This window comes from Artemia sp. Qi Xiang Cuo, chromosome 21, assembly GCF_049724085.1.
Source record: "Artemia sp. Qi Xiang Cuo chromosome 21, ASM4972408v1, whole genome shotgun sequence".
Taxonomy (NCBI): domain Eukaryota; kingdom Metazoa; phylum Arthropoda; class Branchiopoda; order Anostraca; family Artemiidae; genus Artemia; species Artemia sp. Qi Xiang Cuo.
In genome coordinates this window covers 30,529,470-30,547,775 of record NC_142814.1, presented here as the reverse complement: position 1 = coordinate 30,547,775, position 18,306 = coordinate 30,529,470, and the positions used below count along the sequence as shown (strand labels likewise).

Below are 18,306 nucleotides of genomic sequence, written 5' to 3'. Positions count from 1 at the left end.
TTATAGGCTACCTTCAAAAAAAATGCGATTTTTTTATTACAATTATGTTTCTATCCATTTATTATTATTATTATTATTGTTTAAGTTACTTCACTGGGGTTGGGAAGCGTTGTATTACTCTTCCCTCGTTACCTGCTATATTTGTTATCTGTTATCTGCCATAAAGCCTTTTGAAAGGCCCTAATATATTATGTTTAGTGGTATAATTTGCATATAATTTATTAATGATGGATTCATTAGAAAACATTTCAAGAGACTAATATTCTTATAAATCACAGCTTTTTTCAAGGCTTGAGGCAAAGATATGCACTTAAATTTTTATTAATCATTGTTACTCGGTAATTAATTAAATTCAATCTTTTAATTAAATCATTTTAATTAAATCTTTTTAACAATTCTTTCAAATTAAACTAATATTGGGATGGAGGAGGACCGTGCGTACCTGTTTTGACCTCAGGCGACTTGGTGCTACAGTGAATTGTTAGTAGCAGTAGTAATTAAATCTTTTAAATTCTGGGTACAGGAACAAGCAAGTACACAGGTGCGAAAGCTTTAGGGTCTACAGAATTTCAGGGAAGAAAGTCCAGCATACTTGCCTTCGTAGTAAACAAACGGGAGTTCTACTTGTTCGTGGTGTTTAGCCACCAGTGTTATACCGGTAGGCCACAACGCCACTGGCGTGGTAATATACGGGTGTCACCACTTATTGGAGGGGAAAGCCCCGGCCCCAAAATATAATGCTATGCCCGTGTCTACCACACCGGTTCTGCAAATATCGGGTTTGGTACTACCCTATTTACAGTATACCCTGTCCCCGGGTATGATAACGCGATCGAGTGTTCAAATATGGTCACTTTCTAAAGCCAAATGTACCCGCCTTGGGTTACGGCTAGAAAATCTCTTAACTCTCTCCTTGGAGGTAACAAACCTCCCTGTCAAAATAATAATGACAGTACCTCATAGCTCTATTCCTACCCTGCCTGGGTTACGGAAACTAGTACACAGTTTGTAGAAAATACCTTACTTGTATTTCTTCCAAAAGGTCACAATAGTACCACAAAAATATATATATCCCCGAATGGGGTTAAAACGCAGACTAAAACAGAATAATATTTTTCACACAACTGTTCAAGTGGGTGGACTTTCCCTTCGCCCACCCAATCAGCTAAATCCCCATTCAAACCCAATTATACCTCTTAGATTTATCTTTCAATGACTCCCAAAACCATGAAGCACGAAAATAGAACTTAATTCAAAGCCTTACTTATTGCAAAACCTCTATCGCTTAGCAACGGACTTTAACCTGTCTTTTAAAATTATACTATAAGCAAATGTAATTAAGAAAACGAAAACAGGTCATTTATCTGAAAGGAAAAGAAACAGGGGTGGAACCCCAACACCTCCCCCCGTAAGATAAATGACCGCCCACGCGCTACCTTGGTCCACCCTTACAAACATATACACTTAACTTCAACTTTACAAAATCCATTTGCCTTCTCTCTTCCACCAGTGTCTGTTCTACCACTTCCACCGCTTGGCTCTGGATCGGTCGTCCTCGACACGTCTCTACTGTTGGACCACCCTGGTCTGCATTGTATAGTATCCGCATTAAATTTTGAAAGTTGAAGTCTTCAAGATTCGTAGACAATGATTGTGTACAGCACAATCAAAACAAAAAAATTTTCTCGCTCTCACGAATTTACATTTGAGAGGAGCAGAGAATTAGTTTCTGGCACATATGATGATGCCAGCCATCATGAAAAATTGGCTGGACTAGCCTCTTAATTTCCATCTGTGGAAACAACTCCACATCTCGATAAAAAAAGTAAATTGCCCCTTGGCTTAATTTCAAATAATCTAAGGCCGAAAATACAAAGGCCAGTGACAACGATAGGGGTACAGGGAAATGAAGTAAAATTTAGAGCAAACCATGAATTGCTTTTCTCTTGGGCCCATCCCCTAAAATAATCGAATAAATAATGCTCGGCGATGAGGGATGAAAATAATATTGAAGACTGGAAATATAAGGCCTCAGTAAAGGGATCACACCTTGTCCGCCAGTTGTGCATTGAGGAAAAGGGCTATCTTTCACGACTTCCCGCAGGGGATCTTCTCCAAGGGATTCCTCCCCCTCATACAGGATCGTCATATCTTTTGAATTGATCAGACCAATATCAGGTTCCTTCCCAAATCTTTCCAATCCGACTCGACATTCCATATCTCCCAACTTTCCCCCAACCCGTTGTAGGTCATTCATGTTTATTTCGTAACCATCTTGTTTTATTCCCCATGGGTCTTTGACCTCTTTTTCCCCCTTATTATACATGTTTTCAAGGCACAGCCCATCCAACATTTTATATTTCTCCCTATTATTTATGTTTTCAAGGCACAGCACGTCCAACATTTTTTTATTTTTCGCCACTGCAGGCTGAATCTCCAAATTTTGTCTCTTCTTTGCATTCCTCTTTTCGTCTCTACTTTTCTCAATTCTGTCATTCGCGCAAAATAATAATTCACCATTATATCTGATTTGGACTCCAGTGTCCAATATCTTTGACTGCATTACTTCATTGTAGCTCCGTTTAATATCTCTTTTCTCTCTTTTAGTCTTCTTTATTTTTACCGCCGAAACAAATAGTTCGTCATCAAATGGGAATTGAACTCCGACATTTGGTATTCATATTCTACTAAAATCTCTCGAACTTTCCGAGGAAAAGCGCGTACAATAAATTTCGTCTCCTTATTCTCTGGTACAATCAGCGCTTCATTTTGGCCTGTACTTGTTAGTTTCTCATATTTATTAAAAGTGTTCTCAAGTTTTCTATTTTCTGCAAAGATATCTCCAAAGTCTCCTCCTAGTAAATCATCCACTGCTAGCATTGCTACTAAGCCTACTTTTATCGTTTTTCTCTGGACCGTACCGTCCTTCTTTGCAATTTCTATTCTTACCCAAGCAGACGGGCATTGGTGCTTATCTCCATAATAACACACTGTTGTAATATTATTTTTATGGTCTATTTCCGTCTTTTTAATTAGGTCCATTCGCACAAAAGTTTTCTCACTCCCTGAGTCAATTACCATTTCGGTCAATTTTCAGTTTAATTTTCCTTCTATTTTATGTGATTTCACAAACTCGTCAATATTTCTTTGATTATGTGCTATAGCCCAATTCATTCTTTTATAGGTTACTTTCTCATCTTTGCTATGGTAATTTTTAGAAAAAGGCTCCGAGAAATCAATTTTTACCAGATTATCATCATTTTGAGTATCCAGCATTTCTTTTTTCCGATAGGGCGGCACAGCCTCCCAATTTGTTTTATGGGCCGATTCACCTCCCTCCGTAGTTAACGGAGTTGTATATTTTCTTGTAAAAGTGTTTAATGTTTTGTAATTATCGTTTTCTCGCCATTGATTCTTAGACAAATTATTATGAGTATCTGACGGACTATATGTAACTGGTGATAAAACTTCACTTTGCGAATTTGCCCAACGAGTTTTCATTAGTCTGTCAATTGTTTTTGCAACATCCTGGTAATATTTTTTATCGGCCTCCCTATGGGCCTGTCTTTCTTCCTCTTTTTCTCTTTTACCTTTCTCTCTTTGTTTCCTATCTTCCTCCTCTTTTTGCTCTCTGGCTTTTCTTTCAGCCTCTATGCGTTCTTGTCTTTCCTCCTCTATTTTCTCTTCTACTATTTTATGTAAAGTAGAGGTATATACTTTTCGTGGTCTAGAAATTTTCTTCCTTAATAGAAGAACCATGCCAATAATTTCCATCTTTCTAATTGCATCTTTCTCAGCCTGCATTTTTCCCTTATTTTCTCGGTGCGCTCTCTCAAAGTCCTCCATATTTGCATTTCTTTCTATTTTCTAACTTTTTCTATGGGCTTCACTCGCCCTTCTCGATCTTGAGTTAATTTTATCTCTGTCCGACATTATTTCAAAATTCCGTTAACTTCAAATTACCTCTTCAGTCTAAATGAAAATTCTTTTATCCATTTAACTTCCGGTCTCTCGCGAAAAATTGTTTTGACACGCAGCAATTTTAGCCTTATATTTTTGAATACTAATTAGTTGCGCGATATATTGATTCGTAAATTTTTCAATTATGATCTCACAAGTCACAGCCAATAATATCATAATTCTTTTAATTGATTCCGTATTTCTTTCTTTTTTCTTTATATGTAACCACAATAGGCTACTATCACTATGTAGGCTAACTCAACTAGCCTCTTCGAAAACGCGAATTTTTTTTACTATCATTGCTGTTGATAGCTCCTTTTGTTGCTGCCACCACTAATTGGGGGTGTATGTACTGATGTAACCACTTATTGATGCAAAAATGGTGCTAAAATGTTTCTATTCCACTTACTGGAGGAGGAGAACCCCTTGTCGGGCCAAATTTTAGTGGGGTTCCCGCTCTTAACCTAACGGTTAAGAGCATTGCCACCACGTCCCATGGTGTTTAGGTACCAGTGTTATACCGGTAGGCCACAACACCACTGGCGTGGTAATATACGGGTGTCACCACTTATTGGAGGAGAAAGCCCCGGCCCCAAATTATAATGTTCTGCCCGTGTATACCACACCGGTTCTGCAAATATCGGGTTTGGTACTACCCGATTTACAGTAAACCCTGTACCAGCGTATGATAACGCGATCGAGTGGTCAAATATGGCCACTTTCTAAAGCCAAATGTACCCGCCTTGGGTTACGGCTAGAAAATCTCTTAACTCTCTCCTTGGAGGTAACAAACCTCCCTGTCAATATAATAATGACGGTACCTCGTAGCTCTATTCCTACCCTGCCTGGGTTACGGAAACTAGTACACAGTTTGTAGAAAATACCTTACTTGTATTCTTCCAAAAGGTCACAATAGTACCACAAAAATATATCCCCGAATGGGGTCAAAACGCAGACTAAAAACAAAATAATATTTTTCACACAAGTGTTCATATGGATGGACTTTCCCTTGGCCCACCCACATCAGCTAAATCCCCATTCAAACCAAATTATACCTCTTAGATTTTTCTTTCAATGACACTCAAAAACATGAAGCACGACAAGAGAACTTAATTCAAATAATTACATATTGCAAAAACTCTATTGATTAGCAAATTACTTTAAGCAGTATTTTAAAATCGTAATAAAAGAAAATGTAATTAAGAAAACAAAAAAGGTCATTATCTGAAAGAAAAAGAAACAGTGGTGGAACCCCAACAGTACTCAATAAGAAAATATAGTGCAAAAAATATTTACTTCATTTGCCTCATTGTAGGTAAGCTGTACAGGATAGTATCCACCAGAAAATGGACAATGACAGGAAGTTTGATCTGAGCCAAGCTCAACAAGAAGCTCACCAGTGTTATTATACTCTTCTACCAGTCTTTCCCAGATTGCTACAATATTTCCATGAAATCCAATGCTAGTGCTCTGAAATTTAAAAAGTTTCAATGCACACCTTTGATGCTGTGTAATATACTAACCAAGGGAGAGGTTTTTTACAGCATGATTTGACTGAAGAGGTGAGGTAGCAATGGCTCTCTCCATCTCTATTTTATGGTAAAAAAAAACTCAAAGAACCTGTAAAAGTCCATTCATTTTGCTCACATTTTGATCTAGGATGCTTAAATCATCAGCATAATCTAAGCCCAGGAGGTTTTTACCTCCAAATTTGATTCCATGGTCTCTCATTGCCTTTCCTGTGCTTCTTTAGACAAATCCATCAACATGATCCATATAAAGGGCGATACCATACAGGGATCAATAGCTTGCAACCTAGTAAGAGACAATCATGTCCCATAGTAAAAATGAAATATTTGAGTTACAGCGATATTACATTAAGGAACGAACTGTAGCCCATAGTAACTTAAGTATTATAAGAAATCATTATATAGACGATGATGCAACATATACTTAACACAAACTTATTTTAGTTATGTTCCTTAGGAAATCATCATAAGTAAAAATTTTCCGTACCGAGAATCGAACTAGAGTCAACTGGGTGACAGCCATTATACCTAACCTTTTCCATGTTCCCTTTTCCATCCTAACCATTATACCATGTACGATATACTAAAATATCTGATTAATGAAGCTTATGTTAAAGAACAAGCTATAACTAATAGTAACTGAAACCTAATAGTTACATTAAGGAACAAACTGTAGTCCATAGTAACTGAAGTATTAAAAGGAATCATTATAGAGGGGACGGTGCAACATTTGTCTAATATTAAAAGACGATCATTAGAAGAAAACATACTAAAAATTCTCTCCGACGGGGAATTGAACCACGATCTCCCCCGTGACAAGTGGCTATTTATCCCATTGTACCAATGAATACTTATGGCATATAATTTACATATAAGGCGTGATAACATATTCGTTATTACACAAAAAAATACACTAAACTAAAACTCTAAACTAAAACTAAACTAAAACTCGAAACTAAAACTCTAAACTAAAAGTAAACTAGAACTAAAACTCTAAACTAAAACTGTAAACTAAAGTAAAACTCTAAACTAAAACTAAACTAAAGCTCAAACTCAGAACTAAAACTAAAACTCTAGACTAAAAACTCAGAACTAAAACTAAAACTCTAAACTGAAACTCTTAAACTAAAATTCTAAGCTAGAACTCTAAACTAAAACTCCTAACTAAAACTCTAATCAAAAATCTAGACTAAAATTGTAAGCTAAAACTAAACTAAAACTCTAAATTAAAACTCTAAACTAAAACTCTAAAATAAAACTCTAAACTAAAACTCTAATATAAAACTCTAAACTAAACAAAAACTTTAAACTAAAACTAAACTAGAACTAAACTAAAATTCTAAACTAAAAATAATCTAAAACTCTAAGATAAAACCCAAAACTATAACTCTAAACTAAAATTCTAAACTAAAACTCTAAACTAGAAATCTAAACTAAAACTTTAAACTAAAACTCTAAGCTAAAACTTAACTAAAACTGAACTAAAGCTCTAAAAAGCTCTAAACAAAACTCTAAACTAAAACACTAAACTAAATTTAAACTAAAATTCTAAACTAAAACTCTAAACTATAACTTTAAACTAAAACTAAACTTACACTCTAAACTAAAACTCAAACTAAAATCTTACAGTAAAACTCTAAAATAAAACTCTAAACTAAAACTCTAAACTAAAACTAAAATAAAACACGAAAATAAAACTAAACTAAAACTCTAAGCTAAAAATTAAAACTTTAAACTAAAGAATAGATTTCGATCCTACTGACAAATATGTAAAATCGACAAGAAAGGGATTGGAGTCATTGAAAGACAATTCCACATTACCACACAGATCTATAACATAATTTTATCCTAGGGGGTGTTCTGCACCCACGATTTATGGTCTAGCTAAGAGTCATAAGACTGGACCCCCCCCCCCCCTCCGTCCCATTGTGTCAATTTTTCCGTCACCTGTTTCGAAATTAGGAAAGTGGCTGTCTGTGGCATTACGTCCTCTTTTGGGAACACAAAGATCATATTTAAAAAATTCGATTGATCTAACCAATATATTAAGAAATTTCCCATTGGAGGAGAGTTTAATTCTTTGTAGTTTTGACGTTGTTTCTATGTATTCAAATTTTGATTTTGAAAAGTGTGAGGACATTTTAAAGAGTAAATTAGAAAAACACTTGATTCAATAGAAAATCTGACCTTAGCCAATTTTGATATTGAAGTCATTATGAAACTAGTTATCCTGGTAAATGAATTTTCTTTTTATTTGGTTTTAGAGGGGATTTTTATAGGCAAGAATTTGGGTTACCTATGGGGGCTTCTCTCGCTCCTTTATTGGTAAATCTTTTTGTAGGTTCTATTGAAACCTCCCCAATACACAGTTTTATAATCTACCCTTGCTTCTGGGATAGGTTCATGGATGATGTAGTCTGCATTTGGAAACATGGGTTGGACTCCTTAGACCTATTTCGTAAACATTTAAATATTTTTGATAATAATATGAAATTTACAGTTGAGCTTGAGGAAAATAACAAATTGCCTTATCTGGATATTTTATTATTTTTAAAGGGATCTCCACTTACTTTTCTCGATTTATAGAAAATCTAAGCACCATGATAGGTATTTGAATTTTCAGTCGTGCCACCCTATGTCGGGGAAACGAGGGGCTGTGATTTCACTAGTGGATAGAACCTTCAGACTTTGTCCCAGGGATTTCTGGATTCAGAGTTGTTATATTTGAGGGATATTTTGTTTTGTAATAATTACCCAATTAAGTTCATTGACAAAATAATTAAAAATAGACATTTTAAACGTGACAGTAGAATTATTGGGAGGTTTCTCTGTCTTCATATTTAATCAATAACAACTCTTAGATGCCCTAGTATGTTGTATTGATCCTGCCAGTCTTCGGTTTACAACAACCTAATAATCAGGTTTGCTGTCTTTCCATCACTTGAATACCATGTTAACTTGCGGGCTATTTTATAACCAAACACCGTATTTGTTATTTCCTTCTGTAACTGTAAGTAAAATTCATCTGAATCACTAGTATTTCCGTCAGTCGGCTCTACAGGGGCGTATACTACTATAACTGATACCCTGAACTTTTTAGTCATAAAATGAGCGATTAGTATTCATATTATTAATACTTTTCTAGCCTAAACAAGACTTAGCAGCTTCCTTATTCATCATGAGCCCTACTCCCTGTCTATGTACCCCACCCTTCCTGCCTGAGTAAACAAATTCTATATCACCTAATTTCATGCTTCCTACCCCTGGGATATGAATTTCATTTCACTATAACGAGGGTTAATTATTCAATCCAGCATAAAATCATTTGGAAATTATATACAAAAGTAAGAAGATACAAGAAGTAGGGAGGAAGCAACGTCATAAAAACAGTAGAGCGTCTACGATTTACAGCCACTGATATACCACTTACTAAAGTATAAAAAGAATGAAATTGTAGTATCACCAAATAAAACAAAAAATCATTCAAATCCCTATACCAGACTATTAAGACCAAGTGCAACATTTCCAACGAAAGTCCTAAAGAAACTGCATTAACAATACACTTGAGCCTTTGATACGAAATTTTATAGTTAAATATCACCAACAGTGATAAGATAAATCAAAAAGTAGTGACTACTTTTGGCAAAAGTATCTTATAAAACAGATATTGGTCTTTATCTGGAGCAAAAGCGACCATGGAATTAAACGATTCTTTCAAATTCAAGAACAAACAAAATGAACTTACATAAACCATAGAATCATCATAAAGGATAGACAGTGGACATTGGTCAAGGTGATAAGCCTAGGCTTTATAAAACTCGTGTTTGATACCTAATATCGTTTATTCTGCTTGATTTCAAAATGAAGTCATTGCATGTTTGTATTTTCTTTATGTCAGCTTCTTTTTCGCTTGGATTCGGAGTTGTTATATTTGAGGGATATTTTGTTTTGTAATAATTACCCAATTAAGTTCATTGACAAAATAATTGAAAATAGACGTTTTAAACGTAACAGTAGAATTATTGGGAGGTTTCTCTGTCTTCAGATTAAAATCAATAACAAGACTCTTAGATGCCCTAGTATCTTGCATTGATCCTACCAGTCTTCGGTTTACAATAACATAATAATAAGGTTTGCTGTCTTTCCATCACTTGAAAACCATGCTAACTTACGGGCCATTTTATGACCAAACACCGTATTTGTTATTTCCTTGTGTAACTGTAAGTAAAATTCATCTGAATCACTAGTATTTCCGTCAGTCAGCTCTACAGGGGCTTATACTACTACAACTGATACCCTGAACTTTTTAGTCATAAAATGAGCGATTATATTCATATTATTAATACCTTTCCAGCCTAAACAAGATTTAGCAGCTTCCTTATTAATCATGAGCCCTACTCCCTGTCTATGTATCCCATCCTTCCTGCCAGAGTAAACAAATTCTATATCACCTAATTTCATGCTTCCTACCCCTGGGATATGAGTTTCCGAAACTCCTAATAAGTCCAGTTCGAATCGTCTCAATTCGTCGGTCAAAATGTCGATACGATAGTTGTTTTGTAACGTCAAAACATTCAAAGTTCCAATTTTCATGTCCTTTAAATCACTAAAATTATTTTGGCCTCAGGAAAAGCAATGGTCCCGGATACCAATGCAGGACGGGGACCAACATATTTTCTCAAGTCTACAGCGAAGCGCTTAAGCCGGCTTAGAACTGGACAGCAATAAGTCCCTAGGACCTTCCGTATGATGGGAGGCTTTGCGCAATGCTGGGCCTTTTCTCTGTCACAACCTCGTTTTCAGCACTTGGCGATGCTCTTCTATCAACAAGAGTCGAAATCCTGTATAGGCAGTCTCAAACCTATTACCTCAGACTCATTATATATCCATGCCTATAAATTCTATGCTTCTACTAGATGGAAATCCCCACTAAGTACGTTGGTTAGCAAGAAATTTTTCAGCCTAAAAACGCCCTACAAACTAGACGAAAGCCAGAAAATCTGTCCATTAATCAGAATCCTGTGTTAATGATGTGTCGTTTATTTCAATACAATAACCATTTTATGAAATTAAATAGAAAAAAACAAGTTTTTCAACTAAAAGTAAGGACCTTTATTAAAACTTTAAATAAAAAAAAATTTCTATATATAAGGAGGCTTCCCTTTCTTAAGCTCCTCTCTACGCTAAAGTTTGACTTTTTCTCAATTTTTAAAGAAAGACTTCATAAACATTAGGGTTGTTCTAATATGATAAAAAGCTTACTCAAAGTTATAGAAACGTTACTTTAATGAGCACGGGATTTAGGAGGGTTCAGCCCCACTCATATACGAACTCATTTTTGTCCTTTTCAGTTTTGTTCTGTACTTTAAGTTGAAAAAACTTATTTTCTTAAGTTTCAATTTCTGTTTGTTAATCAGATTATGCCAGAAAATCCGGCTCTCTCATGTTGCTTTCAGGCACTATCTTCTCTCCCGACTCTGCACCCTCCAACACTCTTTCATAGCAGGTGATTGGAAATTTTAAAAAAAGCTTATTATTCTTATTAAACGGCCATTGCTTTTCAGGAGTCGTTCTTAAGGAATTAGGACAAAAAGTCAAAACTTTAGCATAGAGAGCAAGGTCTTGAGGAGGGGACAACCCCTTTCATATACGTAATAATTTCTGTCCGTTTAAGTTTTGATGTTGCTCCTTACTTTCAGTTAAAGAAATTTTTTTATTTAATTTCTGATCGCTTTTAAATAACATCGGAAATTTCGGCTCCGCCCTTTATGAAAAATTCCACCATGGAAAGTTGTTTTCACTTAAAAAAACCCACCCCTCTCCAGGGAAATTCCTCCAAGACAATTCCATTCTAGCTGAAAATTCCACTCGGAAAATTTCTTGCGGATTATCTTGGGTGAAATTTTTTTCTTAACGTACTTTTATTTGAAAAAGACTTTAATTTCTGATTATTTTTAAAATCATTCCGGTAATCCCCCCCTCCCTCATTGGAAAAGTTTCCCAGCCAAAAGGCAACGAAAGGGTATTTTCCAGTAAATGTTTTTTGGGGGAGGGGAGGGGTACAAAAGTAACTTTAAAAACGCATAAAAAATGTGAAATTGATATCTTCTCCCTTACGATTTCTGGGAATATTTCTAGTCTACGCTGTTATTGTGAAGGTAGACGCTATCGCGAGGAAATCCATAGTAGGCATTGCGTAACAGCCTAGGTCAAAATGTTCAGTTAACAAGAAATTGTCTCTCAAGAAGATGCTTTGAATAGAAAAAAGTTTAATTGTTCTTGACCTTTCGATGTCTTATTAATGAGCCTTTTGCAGTATTTGCACCTCAATATAAGAAGCAATTCTGGTAGCTGGCGAAATAAATCTTCAATAGGTTGCCAGTATTTAGTGTAAGATGTCGTCGCAAGTACTAGCTCACTCAAATGTCACTTGGATGTTTCCACTAGGTATATTTCCTCCACTAGTTTTAACCACTAGCCGCCACTCTGTAAAACTCTTTGTTTATATGCCTTTTATATCGGCTGATGTAACGGTTTACATAAGTTCTCAAAGATAGTCAATTGCATTACCGTCGGTATATGGTCTTTATTTAAAAACTTAAGAATATCCGTACAGTGAAGAGAAGGAAGCAGGAAAACATACAACTGAGACGAAGGTGAGAGGTGGATTGACTTTAAAAGTATACACTTGGACCCAAACTCACTAAAATCGGAAGTCCTAGCTATTGGCTGTTCGACCGGTCTGGGAACGAAACCCTTCTCATGACTAACTTTAGTCCCACAAGCCCCCTGAGGAAGCTCTCGTTGACTTATACATGACCAACTCTGTTAGAAATTAGACATCAGGAAAAGGCTTTTCGAATTTATATTCCAAATTTTTTATAGTTGTCTTTATATTTGTACTAATATAAATGAATCTTAATATAAATAAATAAATCTTAAAACGAGTACAACTAAAATTGAATATCGCGGCTGCTGCGAGCACATCTCGTATAATGAATAAATGACATTCTTCAGGAGACGATAAAAACTGATTTGATGGTGCAATTTGTTTAGGTAAAAATACCAAATAATTTCACATGACTCAGAATTTATTTTTATACATATATCAGAGATATACGAGATATTATCAGAGATATAACGAGTTATTACGAGGTGTAATTTATATCTCTGAAATAAGATTATCAGAGATATTATAAGGTGTTTTTTTCTTATTTTGCCATGTTAGTATTAGAGATGGAATTGTTTCGTTGTCAACAGACGACGCAGCATGAAAAACTGCATCGGACGCATATAAAAAGTCATTTTCGGTAAAAATTGATTATACGACGTGTGCACGCAGCAGCCCCGATATGCAAATCAACCTTAAAACGAACAAAAATATTTCACTATTGTTCGAAATGTTCGGTTAACAAGAAATTGTCTCTCAAGAAGGTGCTTTGAGTAGAAGAAAGTTTAATTGTTCTTGACTTTTCGAAGTCCTATTAATGAGTCTTTTGCACTATTTGCACCTCAATATAAGAAGCAATTCTGGTAGCGGGCGAAATAAATCTTCAATAGGTTGCCAGTATTTACCGTAAGATGTCGTCGCAAGTACTAGGTCGCTCAAATGTCACTTGGAGGTTTCCACTAGTTATATTTCCTCCACTACTTTTAACCACTAGCCGCCACTCTGTAAAACTCTTTGTTTATATGCCTTTTATATCGGCTGATGTAACGGTTTACATAAGTTCTCAAAGATAGTCAATAGCATTACCGTTGGTATATGGTCTTTATTTAAAAACTTAAGAATACACGTACAGTGAAGAGAAGGTAGCAGGAAAACATATAACTGAGACGAAGGTAAGAGATGGATTGACTTTAAAAGTATACACTTGGACCCAAACTCACTAGAATCGGAAGTCCTAGCTATTGGCTGTTCGACCGGTCTGGGAACAAAACCGTTCTCACGACTAACTTTAGTCCCACAAGCCCCCATGAAGAAGCTCTCGTTGACTTATACATGGCCAACTCTGTTAGAAATTAGACATCAGGAAAAGGCTTTTCGAATTAAATTCCGAATTTTTTATAGTTGTCTTTATATTTGTACTAATATAAATGAATCTTAATATAAATAAATAAATCTTAAAACGAGTACAACTAAAATTGAATATCGCGGCTGCTGCGAACACATCTCGTATAATGAATAAATGACATTCTTCAGGAGACGATAAAAACTGATTTGATGGTGCAATTTGTTTAGGTAAAAATACCAAATAATTTCACATGACTCAGAATTTATTTTTATACATATATCAGAGATATACGAGATATTATCAGAGATATAACGAGTTATTACGAGGTGTAATTTATATCTCTGAAATAAGATTATCAGAGATATTATAAGGTGTTTTTTTCTTATTTTGCCATGTGAGTATTAGAGATGGAATTGTTTCGTTGTCAACAGACGACGCAGCATGAAAAACTGCATCAGACGCATATAAAAAGTCATTTTCGGTAAAAATTGATTATACGAGGTGTGCACACAGCAGCCCCGATATGCAAATCAATGTTAAAACGAACAAAATATTTCACTATTGTTCAAAATGTTCAGTTAACAAGAAATTGTCTCTCAAGAAGATGCTTTGAATAGAAGAAAGTTTAATTGTTCTTGACCTTTCCATGTCCTATTAATGAGTCTTTCGCAGTATTTGCACCTCAATATAAGAAGCAATTTTGGTAGAGGGCAAAATAAATCTTCAATAGGTTTCCAGTATTTACCGTAAGATGTCGTAGCAAGTACTAGGTCGCTCAAATGTCACTTGGAGGTTTCCACTAGGTATATTTCCTCCACTAGTTTTCACCACTAGCCACCACTCTGTAAAACTCTTTGTTTACATGCCTTTTATATCGGCTGATGTAACGGTTTACGTAAGTTCTCAGAGATAGTCAATAGCATTAATGTCGGTATATGGTCTTTATTTAATAGCTTAAGAATACATGTACAGTGAAGAGAAGGTAGCAGAAAAACATACAAATGAGACGAAGGTGAGAGATGGACTGACTTTAAAAGTCAGTCATCAATATCATGGTTAGTAGAATTATTTTCTGCAGACTAATTAAAGACTTTTTTACTCCTAAGAGAGCATCCTATTTTTCTTATATTTTTTGGTGGGTTTTGTCTTTTCAGTGAAGCGCTAGTTTTTCAGGATTCTGCAAAATTTTGGGATGACAATCATAAAACAAATTATTGGATAATTTAAATAAGAAGTTCCGATAAATTAAAAAAAATTTTTGGGATTCTGTGGGGGGCCAGGCCCCAAGGCAAGGCTCGTAGTAAGGGGAGGAGGGATTTTTTCGTGGAGGTGGAGCCAGATTTTCAGATATTATTTAAAAAACGATGAGAAATTAAATAAAAAACGAGTTTTTTTTAATCGAAAGTAAGGAGCAACATTAAAACTTAAAACGAACAGAAATTATTACGTATATGAGGGGGGTTGTCCCCCCCTCGACACCTCGTTCTTTACGTTAAAGTTCGAATTTTGTCTCAATTCTTTGAGAACGACTCCTAAAACACAGGGTTCGTTCAATCAGAACAATAAGAAGCTTTTTTAAAAGTATGAAAAATCTTTAGCGCAAAGACCGAGGTTTTAAGGAGGGGGCAACTTACTTGTTTAATGTTTAAGTAAAATCTCTCATTAAAGAAGCCTTCCTAGATAGTTCAATAGCACAGATTTAAAAAGCCTAAAACAACCGTATTACGTTTAAAAAATATTAAGATTTTCATCCAACAACTTTAAAGTTTGAAAGTATGGATTAAGCGAAAGAAAGAGATGGAAACAGAGATACCATTTTAGTTTTCATTTAGGGGAAGAAATATATTCAAGGGTCTTCCCAGGGGATGAAGTGGTGGGGAAATCCTAAAACAATTTCATAATCAGTTCAATGATCAGAGAAAAAAACTCACTCGTCATTTTTATTCATATAAGGAAGTTGAGTTTTGTTGAACTATATAAACAGCGCATCAATATCCTAAGAAGTGTCTGATGAATAGATTGTCTCTAAAACTTTTCTTAGAAACCTTATGCATCCCAAATCTAAACACAAATAACAATGTTTTAGTAATCGCAGTCTCTAGTTACAAGGCTAGATTAAAATAACGTAATTTTTGGGTTTTTAAGTGAAAAAAAAAATGGATATTTAGTAGTTTTTCAAATATCAGCGATCGGTACAGCAAGACTAATAAAAGATGTGGTGCGCTTAACTTAAAGGCTGAAACTTGCGTAATCTGTTTTGATCCTAGACAAAACTTATAAATATGGTACATATTTAGTGATTTTGATATTCAAGACTTTTGCGTCATGGCACTAACTAAGAAAAAGCTATACCTCTTGCTTTGATTTTGCTTCCCGAATTCGCTTCATTAGCTTGTCCAAGTCGTCGGTTATTTCTAACAACCATCCTTGATCAAATCGTTTTTTCAAAGCATCATAACTAACCTGAAAACAAATCCCATTTATTGAATATACATTACTAACGGGCTAATTTCACAAAAAAAAATATTTCACCATTGCTAATATTTTTACGGTATTCTGAGCAATAAAACGATGTACTGCAGACTTTGCATACATTTGGCCATTGACTACTCAAAACTTAAAAGCTAAAGTTTGAAAGTATGGATTAAGCGAAAGAAAGAGATGGAAACAGAGATACCATTTTAGTTTTCATTTAGGGGAAGAAATATATTCAAGGGTCTTCCCAGGGGATGAAGGGAATATATAAAACTGTTACCGTATTATAAGAACACTAAGTAAGTTCTTAAACAACCAATCATTACCCTCTGCCCTTCTAAAAAAGATGTCCTGGAATAATATTTTTAGATGGCGCTAAACGCCGTATCAGCTTATAGTTGTTCCGCACTGGCTTTGTAGGTGTATTAAATAAAAAAAAACAAGTTTTTTTAACTGAAAGTAAGGAGTGACATTAAAACTTAAAACGAACAGAAATTATTCCGTATATGAAAGGGGCTTTCCCTCCTCAACGCCTCGCTCTTTACGCTAAAGTTTGACTCTGTCTCACAACTTTATTTTTTAAAACAATAAAAACTTTAGGTTAAAGAGCGAGGCGTTGAGGAGGGGAAAGCCCCTTACATATACGGAATAATTTATGTTCGTTTTAATTTTTACTGATGATCCTTACTTTCAGTTAAAAAAAACTTGCTTTTTTTATTTAGTTTTTGAACGTTTTTGAATTAATTCAGGTTTTGATATTGGCTCACAGTACTTGAATAATATAAAAAAAATTCATATTAATTTACTTTTATTCTGTTAAATTGCTTTCTCGAACATTGCTTTATTTTATTTACGAACGTTCTTACTAGTAATAAATATATGTAACTTACGAATTAACTTACGTAACGAACTTCTATATTCATATATTTTTAAAACGTATATTAGGGGGTTCGCCCCTTAGTCAATACCTTGCTCTATAAACGAAAGTTCGAATTTTCTTCCAATTCTTTAAAAATGACCGCTTAATCACAAAGGCCGTTAATTAGAATAAATAGCTCTTATGAAAGTACTAAAAAATCTCTGGCTTAAAGAGTGAGGTATTGACTAGGGGGTGAACCCAATCGTATATGTAATATTTTCTGTTCGTTTAAAGTTTCGATGTTGCTGCTGTTGCAGTTGAAAAACTTGTTTTTTTATATTTAATTTCTGATGTTTTCTTAAATAATGCTGGGAAGTCCGGCGTCCCCTTCATAGCAATGTCCCTTCCCCCATGAAAACTTCCTTCATGGAAAGATCCTCCTACATAACCCCCGACCCCAGGCACGTATGCAGTAATTTGTTTCGGGGGGGGGGGGGGGGCAAATCCTTCAAACCCATTGTTCTGTGAGAAAAATCAGAAAATTATGGGAAAATGAAAAAATCGTGAGATTTGGAGGGGCCCGGGCCCAGAGGCCCCCCTCCCTGCGTGCGTCCCTGCCGACCCCCCCCTCACTACCAGGAATAATCTCCCCTGAAAACGTCTGTACTGTATACTTCCCAATAACCAATACTATATGTTAACATTGGGTAAAGTTCATAACTTTCAGCCCTCCTCCCGAGAACTTCGGGGGTTTAAGTCATCCTAAAAGACATACTTATAATATTTTCGAACATGCTGAACAAAATGGCTATCTACAAATTTTGATCAGGTGACTTTGGGAAAACAATGAGCGTGGGAGGGGGCCTAGCTGCCCTCCATTTTTTTGGTCACTTAAAAAGGGCACTAGAACTTTTAATTTCCATTCCAATGAGCCCTCCCACGATATTATAGGACTATTGGTTAGATACAATCACCCATGGGGAAAAAAAAAAATAAATAAACACGCATCCGTGATCTTTCTTCTGGCAAAAAATGCAAAATTCCACATTTTTATAGATATGAGCTTGAGACCTCTACAGTAGGGTTCTCTGATATGCGGAATATGATGGTGTGATTTTTATTAAGGTTCTATATCTTTTAGGGGGTCTTTCCCTCTTTTTTCGAAAATCAGCCAGATTTCCTCAGGCGCGTAACTTTTGATGAGTAGGATTAAACTTGATGAAATTTATATATTTTAAATCAGCATTAACATCCAATTCTTTTGATGTATCTATTTGCATCAAAATACCGTTTTCTAGAGTTTCGGTTACCATTGAGCCGGGTCCCAATAACCAATACTATATGTTAACATTGGGTAAACTTTATAACTTTCAGCCCTCCTCCTGAGGGCTTCGGGGTATTAAATAATACTAAAAGACATAACTATAAAATTTTCGACCATGTTGAACGAAATGGTTGTCTCAAAATT

General features: G+C 35.2%; 1 protein-coding gene across 1 annotated transcript in view; it reads right to left on the bottom strand.

The window, feature by feature from the left end:
• LOC148939440 (urocanate hydratase-like) overlaps window positions 1-18,306 on the bottom strand; it is a 136,594-nt gene that overhangs the window by 90,756 nt on the left and 27,532 nt on the right. Inside the window, exons 8-9 of the mRNA XM_089107248.1 lie at window positions 15,857-15,967; window positions 5,257-5,430 (exon numbers count right to left, since the gene is read on the bottom strand). Coding sequence (XP_088963374.1) covers window positions 5,257-5,430; window positions 15,857-15,967 — 285 coding nt within the window. The remainder of the gene's footprint in view (window positions 1-5,256; window positions 5,431-15,856; window positions 15,968-18,306) is intronic.